General features: G+C 46.6%; 1 protein-coding gene across 2 annotated transcripts in view; it reads right to left on the bottom strand.

Annotated features, from left to right (window-relative positions):
• The window catches only part of kif9 (kinesin family member 9), a 129,065-nt gene that overhangs the window by 101,761 nt on the left and 5,328 nt on the right, over window positions 1–21,976 (bottom strand). For both annotated transcript variants that reach the window (XM_033020296.1, XM_033020297.1), the window contains exons 2-3: window positions 3,864–3,956; window positions 2,548–2,713 (exon numbers count right to left, since the gene is read on the bottom strand). In XM_033020296.1, coding sequence (XP_032876187.1) covers window positions 2,548–2,713; window positions 3,864–3,944 — 247 coding nt within the window. In that variant the 5' untranslated portion in view covers window positions 3,945–3,956. The remainder of the gene's footprint in view (window positions 1–2,547; window positions 2,714–3,863; window positions 3,957–21,976) is intronic.

Genomic DNA, 21,976 nt, shown 5'->3' with positions numbered 1-21,976 from the left:
CCTCAGAGAGCGGTGGAGGCAGGTTCTCTGGATGCTTTCAAGAGAGAGCTAGATAGGGCTCTTAAAAATAGCGGAGTCAGGGGATATGGGGAGAAGGCAGGAACGGAGTACTGATTGGGGATGATCAGCCATGATCACATTGAATGGCGGTGCTGGCTCGTAGGGTCGAATGGCCTACTCCTGCACCTATTGTTTATTGTCACCTTCACGCTACGCCCACTAGTCTTTGACATTTCTACCCTAGGATCATAGGTCTGTCTACCCCATTTGTGCTTCTCATAATTTTATTTACTTCCATCATACATCTGCTCAACCTCTGGCATTCCAGCAAAACAAATCCAAGTCTATCCAACCTCTCCTTGTACCTTGACACAAAATGCAGGAGTAACTCAGCGGGACAGGCAGCATCTCTGGAGAGAAGGAATGGTTGACTTTTCAGGTGGAGATCCTTCTTCAGACTGTCACCCAGCATCTGCAGTTCTTTCCCTTCTCTCCAGAGATGCTGTCTGTCCCGCTGAGTTACTCCAGTATTTTGTGTCTACCTTCGATTTAAACCAGCATTCGCAGTTCTTTCCTACACACTGTCCTTGTACCCAATAGTTTAGTTTAGTTTGTCACGTGTACATAGCAAGGTACAGTGAAAAGCTTTTGTCATGTGCTAACCAGACAGCGGAAAGACAATCCATGATTATAATCGAGCCGTCCACAGTGTACAAGATACACGATAAAGGGAATAATGTTTGGTGCAAGACAAAGTAAGGTCTGATTACAGTGGTCTGATCGGTGATCGGTGCGGACATCGGTGGGCCAAGGGGCCCGTTTCCACGCTGTATCTCGAAAGTTAATTTGAGGAAGGACATTCTTGCTATTGAGGGAGTGCAGCGTAGGTTTACAAGGCTAATTCCCAGGAAGGCGGGACTGTCATATGCTGAGAGAATGGAGCGGCTGGGCTTGTACACTCTGGAGTTTAGAAGGATGAGATAGCTTCTTGATTAGTGCAGGTGTCAGGAGTTATAGGGAGAAGGCAGGAGAATGTGGTTGAGAGGGAAGGATTGATCAGCCATGATTGAATGGCGGAGTAGACTCAGTGGGCCTAATGATTTAATTCTACAATGGAGCGGCTGGGCTTGTACACTTTGGAGTTTAGAAGGATGAGAGGATATCTCATTGAAACATATAAGATTGTTAAGGGCTTGGACACGCTAGAGGCAGGAAACATGTTCCTGATGTTGGGGGAGTCCAGAGCCAGGGGCCACAGTTTAAGAATAAGGGGTAAGCCATTTAGAACGGAGACGAGGAAACACTTTTTCTCACAGAGAGTTGTGAGTCTGTGGAATTCTCTGCCTCAGAGCGCGGTGGAGGCAGGTTCTCTGGATGCTTTCAAGAGAGAGCTAGATAGGGTTCTAAAAAATAGCGGAGTCAGGGGATATGGGGAGAAGGAACGGGGTACTGATTGGGGATGATCAGTCATGATCACATTAAATGGCAGAAGGGCCTACTCCTGCACCTATTGTGTATTGTCTATTGTCGAAGTCCAAAACCCTATCTAAATGCAGTTAAATTCTGATTAATAGGTTGAAATAGTGAAAGGCCTGGTTAGAATGGATGTGGAGAGGGTCTGTCCGCTAGTGGGAGAGTCAAGAAGTCGTAGCCTCAGAATTAAAGGACGTTCCTTTAGGAAGGAGATGAGGAGGAATTTCTTTAGTCATCTCCAATGAGATAGATAGTAGTTCAGGACCGCTCTCTAGTTGGTGAGAGGATGGTTCAGTTGCCTGATAACAGCTGGGAAGAAACTATACCTGAATCTGGATTCTGTGCGTTTCCACACTTCTGTGCCTCTTGCCTAATGGGAGCGGGGAGAAGAGGGAGTGACCGGGCGTGAGAATGGTCCTTGTACCTTTATGGGGTTAGGAGGGAGAGATAGATCAGCCATGATTGAATGGAGTAGACTTGATGGTCCCAGTGATCTGGTTCTGCCCCTATCGCTCATGACCTATGACATGACCTAATACCCTCTAGTCCTGGCTTCATTGCAGTTAAATAGAAGACTTAGACCTACGATAGACACAAAAAGCTGGAGTAACTCAGCCAGACAGGCAGCATCTCTTGAGAGAAGAAACAGGTGACGTTTCTGGCTCAGGGGTCACAGTTTAAGGATAAGGTGGTAGTCTTTTAGGACCAAGATGAGAAAAACAAAATTCACACAGAGAGTGGTGAATCTGTGGAATTCTCTGCCACAGAGGGCGGTTGAGGCCAGTTCATTGGCTATATTTAAGAGGGAGTTAGATGTGGCCCTTGTGGCTAAAGGGATCAGGGGGTATGGAGAGAAGGCAGGTACAGGATACTGAGTTGGATGATCAGCCATGATCATATTGAATGGCGGTGCAGGCTCGAAGGGCTGAATGGCCTCTACTCCTGCACCTATTTTCTATGTTTCTATGTTTCAGTCTAAAGAACTGTCCGGCTGAGTTACTCCAGCATTTTGTGTCTATCTGCGGTTGAAACCAGCATCTGCGGTTCCTTGCTACACGCTTAGTCCCCACGTACTGCTGAAGCCGTTGATCGTGCTGGCGACGGCTTTCTTTGCCACGGCAGCGTACATGACCTCCTGTGGTACATCGTGGAGAATCCCATCCACCTTGAACATCCAGTCGCTATGCTGATTGTTGACTGCCTCCTTACGCTGGTCCCGTTTGGTGTGAATCTTTATTGTCTGCAAACAGAGAAGGTAGACAAAAGTGCTGGAGAAACTCAGCGGGTGAGGCAGCATCTATGGTGCGAAGGAAATAGGTAACGTTTCGGGCCGAAACCCTTCTTTAATACAGGCTATTACAATTGTTAATATCCCACACGTTAATCTGCTGAAGTTATAAATTGGCCTGAATGCACAGGTACAAAAGTCAATAGACAATAGATAATAGACAATAGGTGCAGGAGTAGGCCATTCGGCCCTTCGAGCCAGCACTGCCATTCACTGTGTTCATGGCTGATCATCCCCAATCAGTACCCCGTTCCTGCCTTCTCCCCATATCCCCTGACTCCGCCATCTTTAAGAGCCATCTAGCTCTTTCTTGAAAATATCCAGAGAACCGGTCTCCACCGCCCTCTGAGGCAGAGAATTCCACAGACACAACTCTCTGTGTGAAAAAGTGTTTCCTCATCTCTGTTCTAAATGGCTTACCCCTTATTCTTAAACTGTGGCCCCTGGTTCTGGACTCCCCCAACATCAGGAACATGTTTCCTGCCTCTAGTGTGTCCAAACCCTTAATAATCTTATATGTTTCAATAAGATACCCTCTCATCCTTCTAAACTCCAAAGTGTACAAGCCCAGCCGCTCCATAGTAGAATTAAACCATTAGGCCCACTGAGTCTACTCCGCCATTCAATCAATCCTTCCCTCTCAACCACATTCTCCTGCCTTCTCCCTATAACTCCTGACACCCGCACTAATCAAGAATCTATCTATCTCTACCTTAAAAATATCCACTGACTTGGCCTCCACAGCCCTCTGTGGCAAGAAATTCCACAGGTTCACCATCCTCTGACTAAAGACATTCCTTATCCTTCTTAGCTACGTCCTTTTATTCTGAGGCTGTACCTGCTGGTCCTAGACTCTCCCAGTAGTGGAAACATTTCTCTCCACATCCACTCTATCCAGGCCTTTCACTATTCGGTAAGTTTCAATGAGGATTCCCTTCATCCTTCTAAATTCCAGCGGATAGAGGCTCATTTGACATGTGATGGGCTGAGAGATATTTTGTACTAATAATTGATATATTCTCCAATGTTAATTGGATTTTCACCATTTTTTTCCTCCATTAAAATGAAAGTCACTGTGCTCTTCCCCAGTAATCTTACTTACATTATCGTCAAGGGAACACTCGATCATATCTGGTGCAAAGTTAGTTGTCGTCCTGATTCTTACGAGCACTTTCACACCCATCCTTTTGATGACCTTGTTCGACTGAAAGTGCAAAGAACATTCGAGAACAACGTATTAGGTACAGTGAAATAAATTATTTGTTTTAGCATACAAAATACACAAAAGAGTCACCACAAAGTTACAAAAAGTAGTACTCATCCCCTCTCCGGCGTGACCTCCCCACGGCGGGTCCCCCTAAAAGTTCTCGGGTTCAATCCTGACCTTGGGAGCTGCCTCTGCAGAGTCTTCTAGTTCTTCCTTTGACGGCATGCGTATCAACCGAAAGCTTCGATTTCCTCCCATATCCCTAAAGGTTTGGAGGTTAATTTGTCACTGGTATCAGATATTCCTCCAGCTCGAAGCCTTGATGATTCTGGCAATGCCATCATCGCATTATTGGGATGCATTTGTCATCATTACCCATTCCTTTGTGATGCTCCCAGACTAAGGTTCTGTTGATTTATCTTGAGTGCAGGCCAGCACAGTGGTGAAGCTGGAGACCCGGGATCGACCCTGACCTCGCCAGCTGCCTCTGTGGAGTTTGTACGTTTTCCCTGTGGTCGCATGGGTTTCTTCTGGGTGCTCCAGTTTCGTCCCACACACCAAAGAGTTTAATTTTAGGTTAATTGGCCCTCTGCAAATTGCCCTGGTGTGTAGGGAGGATGGGGGAGGGGGAAGTGTGGGGGAGAGGGGGTGTGTGGGGGAGGGGGTGTGTGGGGGAGGGGGGTTGTGCGGGAGGGAGGGGGGGGGGTGTTGGGGGGAGGGGGGTTGTGCGGGAGGGGGGTGGGGGAGGTGTGGGGGAGGGGGGTGTGGAGGAGGGGGGTGTGTGTGGGGGAGGGGGTTTGTGGGGGTAGGGGAGGGTGTGTGTGGGAGGGGATGAAGTGTGGTGGGGGGGGAGAGGAGAGGGGTGGGGAGAAGGGAGGGGGGGGGGGGAGAGGGGTTGGGGGTGCGTGGGCTCCGACCGCACTCACTGGCTCCAGGACCTGGTGCCTGTCGCACTCAGTGGCTCCCAGCCCCGGCTGCACTCATCGGCACCCGGCTCGTCGTGGTAGTCACCGCCCCGCCCGCAAACACAGCAGCCCCCGCCCCCGAACACTGCAGCCCCCGCCCGCACTCCGCTCCTTCAGCTTTATTCTCGCAGCCGGTGGTTAACTAGGAATGTTACAAAATTTTGAGATTTTAAAAGTCAAGCCTGCAAATAAAACAAGTCAATCAGATAAAGCATAAAAAGAACTTTAATTTGATACCAAATTCAATTCCATATCTTCAGTATTAAAGTTATGGTCATTTTCATACTCGGAAATTAGCATCTTGTTCCCTATTGCTTTTCCATTGACTTAACACAAAAGCTGTGATCGAGGAAGAGAATTGAATGAAATTTTCAGTTATTATAGACTGAAGCATTCTGAAACAAATATGAAACATCTTACTTGGATGACCTGAAATTAAAGCATATAATTAGTTAGTTACCTAATTGTAGCTAATTACAAAATTGACCGTTGTGACGGAAATAGTAATAAACACCCAGACTGCCTTGAAAATTCAAAAGTGTGATATTCTCAAGATCAGAACTTTAATATTATTGTATTATATGCTGTAAGTCCGTAACAGACAGGTAAAGAAATTACAATTTCTATCAAAAGACCAAGTCTTTATGGAGAAGATCAGTTGCTAGCTGGTACATTGGCATATCATAATCAGTAACATCATCATACTCCTCAGATTGTAACCAATAAGCAACTCTGTACACCTTGTTTTTCCTCAACTTTTCAATTTTGGCATTGTAAATTACAGGTTTTTGCTCTTCAAAGTGATCATTAGTTATCTATTAGTGATAATTTTTCAAAACTCTTTGGATTCTGGAGTAGTTCCTGAGGATTGGAGGGTAGCTAATGTAACCCCACTTTTCAAAAAGGGAGGGAGAGAGAAAACGGGGAATTACAGACCAGTTAGTCTAACATCGGTAGTGGGGCTAGAGTCAGTTATTAAAGATGGTATTTGGAAAGTGGTGAAATGATTGGACAAAGTCAGCATGGATTTATGAAAGGTAAAACATGTCTGACGAATCTTATAGAATTTTTCGAGGATGTAACTAGTAGAGTGGATAAGGGAGAACCAGTGGATGTGTTATATCTGGACTTTCAGAAGGCTTTCGACAAGGTCCCACATAAAAGATTGATACATAAATGTGACTTGACTGACTTGACTTGAATATTAACACTGTGTATGGAATAAGTGGTTCTGAATATAATAGTAATAACTGTGATAAATATATTAACTGTGATAAGTATATGAGAAATTGGGTAACAAACAATGGCCCGTGGGCAGTTCTAGAAATCCAGATCTGGTAAAACAAGTCCAAGAATTAATATGGAAAAGAAATGCGAGTAAGAAGAGTAAGAAATTGATTGAATTATGGTGAAAGTGGCGAGAGGAGGAACGAGATAAAACCATTTTGGCCAGTTGGCAAGATAATAGTTAAATTAGATATAAATATAATAAGTGGAGGTATTGAGACGAGAGTGTGCATTCGAGAAGAATAAGCAACAGGAGGAGAGGGAAAGAAAGGAGAAAGATAAGACAGGAGAATCTGAGGAAGATAAAAAAGGACTGTGCAGTTCAATGGTTGACCTTCAGTTAGCAGAGGGAGACGAAGGGGAGGCATGGGGAAATGATTGGAATTTGGCTCCTAGCTCCACCCACACCACAGTCCGAGCCCCAGTCAGTGGTGACAGGAATTTACCCACGTTTACCCAAGGCAGAGTCAGGAACCGACCGTGCATCCACCTCAGGCGTCTGATCCAAGAGGAAGAAGTAGCCCCAGTTTTCAGACCCCGTAGCATGGCATACTAGGTCCCAGTCTAGAGACCAGGCGCAAGACGGATAACAATCAGCACGGGAGCACCTCAAGGCTGAGTGCTCAGCCCCCTGCTGTACTCACTCTATACTCATGACTGCGTAGCCGGTCACAGTGCGAACTCCATCATCAAGTTCGCTGACTGTTGTGGGACGTATCACTGATAGGGATGAGTCAGAGTATAGATGAGAGATCGAGCAACTGTCCATATGGTGCCAGCACAATAACCTGGCCCTCAACACCAGCAAAACCAAGGAACTGATTGCGGACTTCGGAAGGAGTAGGATGGGGACCCACAGTCCCGTTTATAACAACGGGTCGATGGTTGAAAGGGTCAAGAACTTCAAATTCCTGGGCGTGCACATCTCTGAAGATCTTTCCTGGTCCGAGAACACTAATGCAATTATCAAGAAAGCTCATCAGCACGTCTATTTCCTGAGAAGATTACGGAGAGTTGGTTTGTCAAGGAGGACTCTCTCTAATTTCTACAGGTGCACAGTAGAGAGCATGCATCGTGGCTTGGTTCGGCAATTTGAGTGCCCTTGAGAGGAAAAGACTACAAAAAGTAGTAAACACTGCCCAGTCCATCATCGGCTCTGGCCTTCCTTCCATCGAGGGGATTTATCGCAGTCGCTGCCTCAAAAAGGTTGGCAGTATCATCAAAGACCCACACCATCCTGGCCACACATTCATCTCCCTGCTACCTTCAGGTATAAGGTAGGAGCCTGAAGACTGCACCAACCAGGTTCAGGAATAGCTGCTTCCCCACAGCCATCAGGCTATTAAACCTGGCTCGGACAAAACTCTGATTATTGGTGGCCCATTATCTGCTATTTGCACTTTATCAGTTTATTTGTTTATGTGTGTATATATTTATATTGTGGTATATGGACACACTGATCTGTTTTGTAGTAAATGCCTACTATGTTCTGTGTGCTAAGCAAAGCAAGAATTTCAGTGTCCTATCAGGGACACATGACAATAAACTCACTTGAACTTGAACTTGAAGAAGGACTGGAGGAAAGGAGGTCACACAGTTGGGACTGTAGAAGGGAGCACTTGGCTGAGAAAGCCAAACTCCAGAAACACCAGGAGAAGGTGCTGAAATAGACGGAATAAGAAAGCATCCTCCTGGCACCAATATCCTGTCAGAACGGCCCCTAACCCCAGAGCCCTATTACCTCCTCCACCCAACCAACAAGACAACGGCGAAACAGCCATGAATAATGTGTGGCTGCCGTGGAAACCACATGAGATGATGGCAATTTTATTGGGAGTGCCTAATAAGAATCAGAATCCACAAGCTTTCATTGAATTTTTAAGAAAAACGATATCTGTATATCACGCCGATTCCAGAGATTTATTGGCACTACTTCAGCAAGTATTAACAGCAATTGAGTATATCAGATTCTTGGTTCACTTAACCTATGACAACCACGTAGCCCTATAGGCGGCGCACCCAGGGGCCGGTAACAATGAGGATCGATTACAGCTTATGTTGGCAGTCGTGGGCCTCACTCTCCAGCAGCCAATCGATATATCAAAGGTTTTGGATATGAAACCAAAATTAGTTCTGCAGCCATACTATAGGCCAAAGCCCCAGAGACATAGGAAATTGCCTTGCCAATGAGGCAGCTAAGAAAGCTTTTAGGAGTCACCAAATTGTTGTGCCCCACATGATGAGGCAGACTAAAAATTCTACTAGGAATAAGTCTCCCTTGAAAAAAGGAATGCCAACCATCCAGGAAGTACTTTAAATGCAGGAGGACGCTCCTGCACAGGTAAAACAGCTGTGGCAGGACCAGGGTTGTGTGTACGATCCTGTCACTAGCTTATAGGTTATGCCTGCCGGACAGACTTGTATGTCTGACGAGCTTGCGTTGTGGGTTATTGAATGTGTACACTTTGCAACTCAGTGTGGTGCCAAGGCCGTAAGTGATATGCTTTTAGAGATCTGGTGGCATCCGAAACTTCTGGACTTGTCCCAATGTATCAGCCAGCGATGTCTGATTTGCCAGCAGCATAATCCAGATAAGGGCTTGTCCAGTGAACCAGGTAAGACCCCTTTACCAGCAGGTCCCTTTGAGACCTTGCAAATGGACTACATTGAGTTGAAAAGATGTCAGTGTTATAAGTATGTTCTTGTAATTGTCGATGTTTTCAGTAAATGGATTGAAGCATGCGCGACCACTGACAATAAGGCCTCTACCATTGTAAAAATATTGTTACGCGAAATCATACTGCGATTCGGTGTTCCTGCGCGTTTAAGTTCAGTTAATGGTCCTCATTTTATTGCTGCAGTAAACAAAGAAATGTGCCAAAAATTACAGATACATCAACAGCTCCATTGTGCGTATCGACCTCAGGCCACCGGATTGGTGGAACGGGCAAATCAGACTTTGTAAACCAAATTAGCAAAATTAGTGGCACAGACTGGCTTATCATGGTTAAAACTGCTTCCTGTAGCTCTTTTTCAGGATACGGACCACTCCTTCTGGTACGGCACGACTAACGCCTGTGGAAATCATATATGGTCGACCTTTATGGACGCCATGGTATGACCTTGCCCCTGCAACGGTTCATTTCCACCCGATGACTGAGGAAATGACATCCTATGTATTAACTTTAACCCGTGCTTTGCGAACTTCTCATTCACAGGTCAAGGCTGCATATGGTGAGGATCCAACGGTCAAAGTTCCATCTAATATTGAGCCATGTTGCTATGTGCTGGTCAGGAACTGGACGCGTAAGATGGAATTCTTTTTTGAGACCAATGATACTCCAGGTATTTTGCCCTCGTTATTATGGGAATCTTTTAAGGCTTTTATTAGAGGTTCTATCATTTCATATCAAGCATATCAAAACAAAAAGAATAGGATGGAACAATTGCAACTAGAAAAACCTCTAATAAAAGCCTTAAAAGATTCCCATAATAACGAGGGCAAAATACCTGGAGTATCATTGGTCTCAAAAAATAATTCCATCTTACGCGTCCAGCTGGACTCAGAAAACGCGACAGATCCGTCTATGGATAAACATAATATGATAGCAGTATTAAAATTCAAGCTAAATCAAATTCTCTCTGCAAGAGTTATCAGATTATTTCAAATTACTAAACAGGAACATTTTGAATTTGGCGACAAACCACACAAACCTCTAGCACGCCAGTGGAGAAAAGTGGAAAAGGACCATACTATTCAAAATATCAGATCAGATAAAGGTGAATTGTTTACACTTCCAAGAGACATTAACGAAAGATTTGCCCAATTCTATCAAAACTTATATACATCCAAAACATCAACAGAAATTAGAAAAACTACAAACTTTCTTGATAACTGTAATCTTCTGACAGTTAATGCGGTGGAACGAGAAGAATTAGGAGCACAGATTTCAATTAAAGAAATAGAAGGGACTATATCAATTCATTAAAGAATGGTAAAATACCAGGCCCAGACAGGTTTAGTAATGAATTTTATAAAAGATTTTACGAGATAATCTTCCCGCATTTACATAACCTTTATATACACGCATTTAAAGAACTGACGCTAGCACAAACCGAAGCCGAATCAACTATTACACTTATACCCCAAAAAGATAAAGATCTGGAAGATCCGGGATCATACAGAGCAATTGCCCTGTTAAATACAGACCAGAGAATATTAGCAAAGCTCTGGCAAGAAGATTAAGTAAATACGTTAATAAATGAATACACTCTGATCAAACTGGGTTTATACCCAAGAGACACTCGCTTAATAATTTGAGACGCCTGTTTAACATAATGTACTCACATAGAACGATAAAAGAAGATTTGTCAATTAATTCATTAGACGCAGAAAAAGCATTTGATCAAGTAGAATGGAAATATCTTTTTACAGTATTGCAAAAATTCCAGTTGGGAGAACATTTCATTTCATGGATAAAATAGTTATATGATAGGCCGACTGCCAGAATACTGACTAATCATATATTCTCACCTAAATTTCAGCTATCCAGGGGCAATAGACAGCATTGTGCATTATCACCCCTGTTATTTGCCCTTGCGATTGAACCTTTGGCGGAAAGTATAAGAGTACATCCGAATATTCATGGCTACAACACTAAATACTCCAATAATAAAATATCATTACATAGAAACATAGAAAATAGGTGCAGGAGTAGGCCATTCGGCCCTTCAAGCCTGCACCGCCATTCAATATGATCATGGCTGATCATCCAACTCAGTATCCTGTACCTGCCTTCTCTCCATACCCCCTAATCCCTTTAGCCACAAGGGCCACATCTAACTCCCTCATATAGCCAATGAACTGGCCTCAACTACCTTCTGTGGCAGAGAGTTCCAGAGATTCACCATGTTTTTCTCATCTCGGTCCTAAAGGATTTCCCCTCTATCTTCAAACTGTGACCCCTTGTCCTGGACTTCCCCAACATCGGGAACAATCTTCCTGCATCTAGCCTGTGCAACCTCTTAAGAATTTTGTAAGTTTCTATAAGATCCCCCCTCAATCTTCTAAATTCTAGCGAGTACAAGCCGAGTCTATCCAGTCTTTCTTCATATGAAAGTCCTGACATCCCAGGAATCAGTCTGGTGAACCTTCTCTGTACTCCCTCTATGGCAAGAATGTCTTTCCTCAGATTTGTAGACAAAAACTGTACGCAATTCTCCAGGTGTGGTCTCACCAAGACCCTGTACAACTGCAGTAAAACCTCCCTGCTCCTATACTCAAATCCTTTTGCTATGAATGCTAACATACCATTCGCTTTCTTCACTGCCTGCTGCTCCTGCATGCCTACTTTCAATGACTGGTGTACCATGACACCCAGGTCTCATTGCATCTCCCCTTTTCCTAATCGGCCACCATTTAGATAATAGTCTACTTTCCTGTTTTTGCTACCAAAGTAGATAACCTCACATTTATCCACATTATACTGCATCTGCCATGCATTTGCCCACTCACCCAGCCTATCCAAGTCACCTTGCAGCCTCCTAGCATCCTCCTCACAGCTAACACTGCCCCCCAGCATCGTGTTATCCGCAAACTTGGAGATGTTGCATTCAATTCCCTCGTCCAAATCTATATTACTAAAAGTCCGCATTTGGCCCACGGTGCTGCGATTTCCGAGAGAACGCCGCCACCTACGGCCGTCATTTTTGGCCACCTCGCTCAGAGCCCACGTCTGCCTTCCTGGACCAGAGGATTTTTCCCATCGATGAAAAATCAGAGAGATATTAATGTTTTTTAAAAATTCACCATTAACCATATAACCATATAACAATTACAGCACGGAAACAGGCCATCTCGACCCTTCTAGTCCGTGCCGAACACATAATCTCCCCTAGTCCCATATACCTGCGCTCAGACCATAACCCTCCATTCCTTTCCTATCCATATAACTATCCAATTTATTTTTAAATGATAAAAATGAACCTGCCTCCACCACCTTCACTGGAAGCTCATTCCACACAGCTACCACTCTCTGAGTAAAGAAGTTCCCCCTCATGTTACCCTTAAACTTCAGTCCCTTAATTCTCAAGTCATGTCCCCTTGTTTGAATCTTCCCTACTCTCAGTGGGAAAAGCTTTTCCACGTCAACTCTGTCTATCCCTCTCATCATTTTAAAAACCTCTATCAAGTCCCCTCTTAACCTTCTGCGCTCCAAAGAATAAAGCCCTAACTTGTTCAACCTTTCTCTGTAACTTAGTTGCTGAAACCCAGGCAACATTCTAGTAAATCTCCTCTGTACTCTCTCTATTTTGTTGACATCCTTCCTATAATTAGGCGACCAAAATTGTACACCATACTCCAGAATTGGCCTCACCAATGCCTTGTACAATTTTAACATTACATCCCAACTTCTATACTCAATGCTCTGATTTATAAAGGCCAGCACACCAAAAGCTTTCTTTACCACCCTATCTACATGAGATTCCACTTTCAGGGAACTGTGCACAGTTATTCCCAGATCCCTCTGTTCACCTACATTCTTCAATTCCCTACCATTTACCATGTACGTCCTATTTGATTTGTCCTGCCAAGATGTAGCACCTCACACTTATCAGCATTAAACTCCATCTGCTATCTTTCAGCCCTCTCTTCCAACTGGCATAAATCTCTCTGTAGACTTTGAAACTCTACTTCATTACCCGCAACCCCACCTATCTTAGTATCATCTGCATACTTACTAATCCAATTTACCACACCATCGTCCAGATCATTGATGTACATGACAAACAACAGTGGACCCAACACAGATCCCTGTGGCACCCCACTCGTCACTGGCCTCCAACCTGACAAACAACCATCCACCATTACTCTCTGGCATCTCCCATTCAGCCACTGTTGAATCCATCTTGCTACTCCACCATTAATACCCAACCATTGAACCTTCTTAACCAACCTTCCATGAGGAACCTTGTCAAAGGCCTTACTGAAGTCCATATACACAACATCCACTGCTTTACCCTCATCAATTTCCCGAGTAACATCTTCAAAAAATTCAAGAAGATTAGTTAAACATGACCTTCCAGGCACAAATCCATGTTGACTGTTCCTAATCAGACCCTGTTTATCAAGATGCTTATATATATTATCTCTAAGTATTCTTTCCATTAATTTGCCCACCACTGACGTCAAACTAACAGGTCTATAATTGCTAGGTTTACTCTTAGACCCCTTTTTAAACAATGGAACAACATGCGCAGTACGCCAATCCTCCGGCACTATTCCCGTTTCTAATGACATTTGAAATATTTCTGCCATAGCCCCTGCTATTTCTACACTAACTTCCCTCAATGTCCTAGGGAATATCCTGTCCGGACCTGGAGACTTATCCACTTTTATATTTCTCAAAAGTGTCAGTACTTCCTCTTCTTTGATCCTCATAGTTTCCATAGCTACTCTACTTGTTTCCCTTACCTCACATAATTCAATATCCTTCTCCTTGGTGAATACCGAAGAAAAGAAACTGTTCAATATCTCCCCCATCTCTTTTGGCTCTGCAGATAGTTGGCCACTCTGACTCTCTAATGGACCAATTTTATCCCTCTTTATCCTTTTGCTATTAATATAGCGGTAGAAACCCTTCGGATTTACTTTTACCTTACTTGCCAAATCAACCTCATATCTTCTTTTAGCTTTTCTAATTTCTTTCTTAAGATTCTTTTTACATTCTTTATACTCCTCAAACACCTCATTTACACCATGCTGCCTATAACTATTGTAGATCTCCCTCTTTTTCCGAACCAAGTGTCCAATTTCCCTTGAAAACCATGGCTCTTTACAATTTTTACGATTTCCTTTCAACCGAACAGGGACATAAAGATTCTGTACTCTTAAAATTACACCTTTAAATGTACTCCATTTCTCTTCCACATCTTTCCCATAAAACAAACTGTCCCAATTTACTCCTTTTAAATCCTTTCGCATCTCCTCAAAGTTAGCCTTTCTCCAATCAAAAATCTCAACCCTAGGTCCAGTTTTGTCCCTCTCCATAATTATATTGAAACTAATGGTATTGTGATCACTGGACCCGAACTGTTCCCCAACGCATGCCTCTGCCACCTGACCCATCTCATTTCCTAACAGGAGGTCCAGTACCGCCCCTTCTCTAGTATGTACTACTATGTATTGTTGCAAAAAACTATCCTGCACACATTTTACAAACTCCAACCCATCCAGCCCATTTACAGAATGTGTTTCCCAGTCTATGTGTGGAAAATTGAAATCTCCCACAATCACTACCTTGTGCTTACTACTAATATCTGCTATCTCCTTACATATTTGCTCTTCCAATTCTCGCTCCCCATTTGGCGGTCTATAATACACCCCTATAAGTGTTGCTACCCCTTTCCCATTTCTCAGTTCCACCCAAATAGCCTCCCTAGACGATCCCTCTAATCTATCCTGCCAAAGCACTGCTGTAATATCTTCCCTGATAAGCAATGCAACACCTCCACCTCTTGCTCCTCCAATTCTATCACACCTGAAGCAACGAAATCCTGGAATATTTAGTTTCCAATCACAGCCCTCCTGCAACCATGTTTCACTGATCGCCACAACATCATACTTCCAGGTGTCAATCCAGGCTCTAAGTTCATCCACTTTTCTTACAATGCTCCTAGCATTAAAATATACACATTTAAGAAACCCACCCTCTCTTATTCTCTGATTATTTTCTTTTTCTTCTCTCTCCCCTACATTTTGGGTCAGAGTGCTACCATTCTCTGACCCCTGCTTCACACACTGACTGCTAGCTTTCCCAATTTGAGTCCCTCCCCCCAACCATACTAGTTTAAAGTCTCCCCAGTAGCCTTCGCAAATCTCCCCACCAGGACATTGGTCCCCCTTGAGTTCAAGTGCAACCCGTCCTTTCTGTACAGGTCGCACCTTCCCCAAAAGAGGTCCCAATGATCCAGAAACTTGAATCCATACCCACTGCACCAGTCCCTCATCCACGCATTTATCCTCCACCTCGCTCCATTCCTACTCTCACTGTCGCGTGGCACAGGCAGTAATCCTGCGTGGCACAGGCACCATTCTCTCTGCTGCCCCTGCTGGATGGAGGGGGAGGGACTAGAAAACCAGGAAGTGGTGTGCCTCAATCAGTCTTTGCAAGATGGAGGTCACGTCTCTCTGAGCTCTGAATAACACTGAACATATGTCTACTCAACTGTGAGTGCCCTTAATGTGGTTTGAAAATGAAAATATGGTTGGTTTGAAGTAAAAAGGCACTGCCTGCAAATGGTTGTTTGGGAGGTTTGGGTTGAAGTAAAAAGGCACTCTCTCTCTCTCCCTCCTCTCTTCCCCACCTCGGCCTCCCTCTCTCTCCCCCTCTCTCTCCTTCCCCCCCCCCCTCCCCCCCCCCTCCCCCCCTCCCCCCCCCCCCCCCCCCTCGCTCTCCTCTCTCTCTCTGCTCCCCCCTCCTCCCTCCTCCCCCCCCCACCCTCTCTCCCGCTCACTCCCCCCTCCCCTCCCCCACCCCTCCCCCACCCCTCTACCCCCTCCCTCCCACCCTCCCCCCCCCCCCTCCCTGCCACCACCTCTCCCCCCTCCCTCCACCTCCCCCCCCTCTCACCACCCCCTCTCTCTCTCCCCACTTTCTCCCCTTCTTCCCCTCACCCTCCCTCCCCTAAACCCCCCTAACCCTCCCCCACACCCCTACCCTCTTCCCCTCTTCCCTCCACCCTGATCCCCAACTCCCCGCACCCCCTCTCATGCACCCCCTCTCTCTCCCCCTCACTCTCACCCCCTCTCCTCCCCTCCCCTCTCTCTCTCCTCCCCTCCCTCTCTCCCCTCCTCCGCCACGTTTTCCCCCCTCACCCACCCTCCCTCTTCGCCTCCCCTCCACCCCCTCTCCCTCTTGCCCCTCTGTCTCTGCCTCTCTCTCTGTCTCTGCCCCTTCTCTCTCTGCCCTCACTCTCTACCCCCGCCCCCCCCCTCTCTAGATGTGACTGCGTTGGGGGCTATGCGTCAGTAGATAGGGTGGTAATGGGGTGAAAGGAGCAAATTAATAATATTAATATAATATCAAGGGGGTAATTAGCATGTGTGCGGGGGGGGGATGGGATAGTTAGTGTGTGTGACGCTGCATGCCGCCTCCCCCCCCCACAACCGCACGTTGGGGGAACAGACCCAATGGGTCTGCACTTGGTCTAGTCATTAATATATATTGTAAATAGCTGGGGTCCCAGCACTGAGCCTTGCGGTACCCCACTAGTCACTGCCTGCCATTCTGAAAAGGACCCATTTGCTCCTACACTTTGCTTCCTGTTTGCCAGCCAGTTCTCTATCCACACCAATCTGAACCCCCAATACTGTGTGCTTTAAGTTTGTATACTAATCTCTTATGTGGGACCTTGTTGAAAGCCTTCTGAAAGTCCAGATATATCACATCCACTGGTTCTCCCTTACTACTAGTTACATCCTCGAAAAATTCTATAAGATTCGTCAGACATGATTTACCTTTCGTAAATCCATGCTGACTTTATCCAATGATTTCACCACTTTCCAAATGTGCTGCTATCCCATCTTTAATAACTGACTCTAGCAGTTTCCCCACTACCGATGTTGGACTAACTGGTCTGTAATTCCCCGTTTTCTCTCTCCCTCCCTTTTTAAAAAGTGGGGTTAAGAATAGCTACCCTCCAGTCCTCAGGAACTACTCCAGAATCTAAAGAGTTTTGAAAAATTATCACTAATGCATCCACTATTTCTCTGGCTACTTCCTTAAGTACTCTGGTATGCAGCCTATCTGGCCCTGGGAATTTATCGGCCTTTAATCCATTGAATTTACCTAACACCACTTCCCGGCTAACCTGGATTTCACTCAGTTCCTCCATCTCATTTGACCCGCGGTCCCCTGCTATTTCCGGCAGATTATTTATGTCTTCCATAGTGAAGACGGAACCAAAGTAGTTATTCAATTGGTCTGCCATGTCCTTGTTCCCCATGATCAATTCACCCGTTTCTGACTGCAAGGGACCTACATTTCTTTTAACTAATCTCTTTCTCTTCACATATCTATAAAAACTTTTGCAGTCAGTTTTTATGTTCCCTGCCAGTTTTCTTTCATAATCTATTTTCCCTTTCCTAATTAAGCCCTTTGTCCTCCTCTGCTGGACTGAATTTCTCCCAGTCCTCAGGTAGGCTGCTTTTTCTGGCTCATTTGTACGCTTCATCTTTTGTTTTGATACTATCCCTGATTTCCCTTGTTATCCACGGATGCACTACCTTCCCTGATCTATTCTTTTGCCAAACTGGGATGACCTACCCGGCATCGCCGCCGGACCGGGGCTCCCCCAACATGGCCGCCGCAACGCACCAGACTCATCTCGCCGCCCCACCGCTATGGCCGACCTGCGCCGCCCCGCCGACTATCCACCCACCGGGACCTCCCACGCATCGCCTGCGGACCCCAACTCAATTGCCACGGGACTCTGACCGTCGGGTCCGGTGACCCGCGCCACTGGACTGCGACCGTCAGGTCCGGTGACCCGCGCCACTCCACCCCCCTCCAGCAACCCACAGCCGTCGCCTTACCTGGAGCCTGGACTCTGCACTGGGCCTGGAGCCTCCACGCTGCTTACTCCCACTCTCCTGGGCTTAACTCCACTGGGTCCTAGCGCCCGTCTGCCCAGCCTTGCTAACCTCAGTGGCTGTTCCACTGACTCTCCCCCATCCCCCTCCAACTATGTCACCCCCGCTCTTCCCCACCCACATTACAGCCCTCTCACCCCCCCACCCCCTGACCACCCACCACCCCTCCAACACCCACAACCCCCCCCCCTACACATCGCCCCGTCCCCAGTCCACCCACCTGCCTTCCTCTGGCCCCAACTCCCATCCCTGCCGGGTGTTCACTATCCCCCCCGACCTCCCCCTCTCCCACACCGAACGGTCTGTCCTCAGCAGAGGTCTTACCTTTGTCCCCCTCCGTCCCCATCTCAATGAGTTCCGCGCCCTCCATGACTTGGAACGCTTCTACCGTCGCCTCCGCCTCACAGCGCACTTCCATGGGAAGGAGTCCTCGCCCCCCAATGATGACCCCTTTTTCCCGTCTCCAACGGTGCCCCTCCTCGTGGAACCCCTCTCATAACGTCCCGGCTCTGGAACTCTTTATCCAGAACTGCCGCCGCGACGTCAACCGCCTCAACTTCTCCACTCCCCTGTCTCACTCCAATCTCTCCCCCCCTGAACGCACTGCCATTGAATCACTCCGCAAAAACCCAGATTGGGTTATCAAACCAGCCGACAAGGGAGGTGCCGTGGTCAGTCTGGCACGTCGATCTCTACAAAGCTGAGGCCACGCGCCAACTCTCGGACACCTACCTCGCTACTTACCCTTGGACCATGACCCCACTGACGAGCACCAGGCCACCATATCTAGCACCATCACCGACTTCATCAATTCCCACGCCCTGCCCGACCAAGCTTCCAACCTCATCGTTCCCCAGCCCCGCACGGCCCGTTTTTACCTTCTCCCCAAAATCCACAAACCCGGCTCTCCCGGCAGACCCATTGTCTCTGCGTGTTCGTGCCCCACCGAACTCATCTCCACATACCTTGACTCCATACTATCCCCCTTGGTCAAATCCCTTCCCACCTATGTTCTAGACACCTCAGACACTCTCCGCCGCCTCCACGCATTCCACTCTCTAGGCCCTCACCCCCTCATCTTCACCATGGATGTCCAGTCACTCTACACCTCCATCCCCCACCAGGAAGGCCTCGGAGCCCTCCGGTTCTTCCTCGACCAGAGGAGCAACCTATACCCAGCCACTGACACTCTCCTCCGCCTAGCGGAGTTGGTCCTCACCCTCAACAACTTCACGTTTGACTCCTCCCATTTCCTCCAAACACAAGGCGTAGCTATGGGCACACGCATGGGCCCCAGCTACGCCTGCCTCTTTGTCGGGTACGTTGAACAATCCTTGTTCAATACATACCAGGGCCCCATCCCCGACCTCTACCTCCGTTACATTGACGACTGCTTTGGGGCCACCTCCTGCACCCACACACAACTCACTGACTTCATCCACTTCACCACCAACTTCCATCCGGCACTCCAATACACCTGGACCATTTCCGACACTTCCCTACCATTCGTTGACCTCACCATCTCCATCGCAGGGGTCAGACTTCTGACCGACATACACTACAAACCAACTGACTCACATGGCTATCTGGACTACACGCCTTCCCACCCTGCCCCCTGTAAAGACTCCATCCCCTACTCCCAATTCCTCCGCCTACGCCGCATCTGCGCCCAGGATGAGACGTTCCACACCAGGGCATCGGAAATGTCCTCGTTCTTCAGGGAACGGGGATTCCCCTCCGCCACCATAGATGAGGCTCGCACCAGGGTCTCATCCATACCCCGCAACACTGCTCTCTCTCTCCATCCCCGCACTCGCAACAAGGGCAGAGTCCCCCTAGTCCTCACCTTTCACCCCACCAGCCGGCAAATACAACAAATAATCCTCCGCCATTTCCGCCACCTCCAACGTGACCCCACCACTCGCCACATCTTCCCATCTCCCCCTATGTCTGCCTTCCGCAAAGACCGCTCCCTCCGCAACTCCCTTGTCAATTCTTCCCTTCCCTCCCGTACCACCCCCTCCCCGGGCACTTTCCGTTGCAACCGCAAGAAATGCAACACCTGTCCCTTCACCGCCCCCCGCGACTCTATTCAAGGACCCAAGCAGTCGTTCCAGGTGCGACAAAGGTTCACCTGTATCTCCTCCAACCTCATCTACTGCATCCGCTGCTCTAGATGTCAGCTGATTTACATCGGGGAGACTAAGCGGAGGTTGGGCGATCATTTCGCCGAACACCTCCGCTCAGTCCGCAATAACCTACCTGAACTCCCGGTGGCTCAGCACTTCAACTCCCCCTCCCATTCCCAATCCGACCTCTCTGTCCTGGGTCTCCTCCATTGCCAGAGTGAGCAACACCGGAAATTGGAGGAACAGCACCTCATATTTCGCCTGGGTTGCTTGCATCCGGATGGCATGAACCTTGAATTCTCCCAATTTTGCTAGCCCTTGCTGTCTCCTCCCCTTCCTTAACCCTCGAGCTGTCTCCTCCCATCCCCCCGCCCTCGGGCTCCTCCTCCTCCCTTTTTCCTTCCTTCTCCCCCCCACCCCCCATCAGTCTGAAGAACGGGGGTGGGGGGGAGAAGGCCCGAAACGTCGCCTATTTCCTTCGCTCCATAGATGCTGCTGCACCCGCTGAGTTTCTCCAGCATTTTTGTGTACCTGGGATGAACAATTTTTTTAGTTCATCCATGCAGTCTTTAAATGCCTTCCATTGCATATCCACCGTCAACCCTTTAAGAATCAATTGCCAGTCAATCTTGGCCAATTCACGTCTCATACCCTCAAAGTTACCTTTCTTTAAGTTCAGGACCCTTTTTTCTGAATTAACAATGTCACTCTCCATCCTAATGAAGAACTCAACCATATTATGGTCACTCTTGCCCAAGGGGCCACGCACAACAAGACTGCTAACTAACCCTTCCTCATTACTCAATACCCAGTCTAGAATAGCCTGCTCTCTCATTGGTTCCTCTACATGTTGGGTTTAGAAAACTATCCCGCATACATTCCAAGAAATCCTCTTCCTCAGCACCCCTGCCAATTTGATTCACCCAATCTATATGTAGATTGAAGTCACCCATTATAACTGTTTTATCTTTGTTGCACACATTTCTAATTTCCTGTTTGATGCCATCCCCAACTCCACTACTACTGTTAGGTGGCCTGTACACAACTCCCACTAGCGATTTCTGCCCCTTAGTGTTTCGCAGCTCTACCCATATCGATTATATGCAGATGATGTGTTAATCTATATCACCAATTCCCAAGTTAGCATTCCAAGTATATTAAATCTTATAGAGGAATTCGGTTCCTTTTCAGGATATTGAATAAATTGGAACAAAAGTGAAATTATGTCAATAAAACCTCAAGAGCCGACACACCTCCTAAAATTCCCTTTCAGAATTGCTACGGAAAAATTTAAATATCTTGGTGTTCATGTAACCAGAAAATACACTTCTTTATTTCAAGCGAACTTTCCTCCTTTAGTTACTAAACTAAATGTCCTTACTCAATTTTGGAAAACACTTCCGATGTCTCTCATAGGCAGAATAAATGCCATAAAGATCTTCCTCCCACAAATCCTGTACTTATTTCAATCAATACCGATTTACCTTCCTAAATTTAAAAAAAAAAACTTGATTCTCTGATCACAAACTTTATTTGGGATTATAAAACACATAGAATCCATAAACGGCATCTATGTAAACCCAAAGAAATTGGTGGACTGGCTCTCCCCAATGGAGAGAGAGGATTGCTCGCCTTTTAATGTAGGCGCGATCTTTCTCTCTCCAATAAATTTGAAGAAACCACAATATGAGAAAAATCAGATTATCGACAGTACCCTACGAATCTGGAGACAAGTGAAGTCAACCCTTAAACTGAGAAATGTATCTCTTCTCTCACCAATTGCCAGCAATCCTTTGTTCAAGCCATCTATTTTAGACAAAACGTTCACAAATTGGGAAAGATCAGGAATCAAAAAATTCTGAGATCTTTATGAGATGGGAACTCTTCTCTCATTTCAAGAATTACAGTCGAAATATCATCTGAAAGGTAGTCAATATTTTAGATACCTTCAAATTCGAGACTATCTGAAATCAT

The sequence above is a fragment of the Amblyraja radiata genome, chromosome 4 (assembly GCF_010909765.2).
Source record: "Amblyraja radiata isolate CabotCenter1 chromosome 4, sAmbRad1.1.pri, whole genome shotgun sequence".
In the NCBI taxonomy this organism is placed as follows: domain Eukaryota; kingdom Metazoa; phylum Chordata; class Chondrichthyes; order Rajiformes; family Rajidae; genus Amblyraja; species Amblyraja radiata.
The sequence above is the reverse complement of the archived record's forward strand: the minus strand, read 5'-3'. Positions and strand labels throughout refer to the sequence as shown.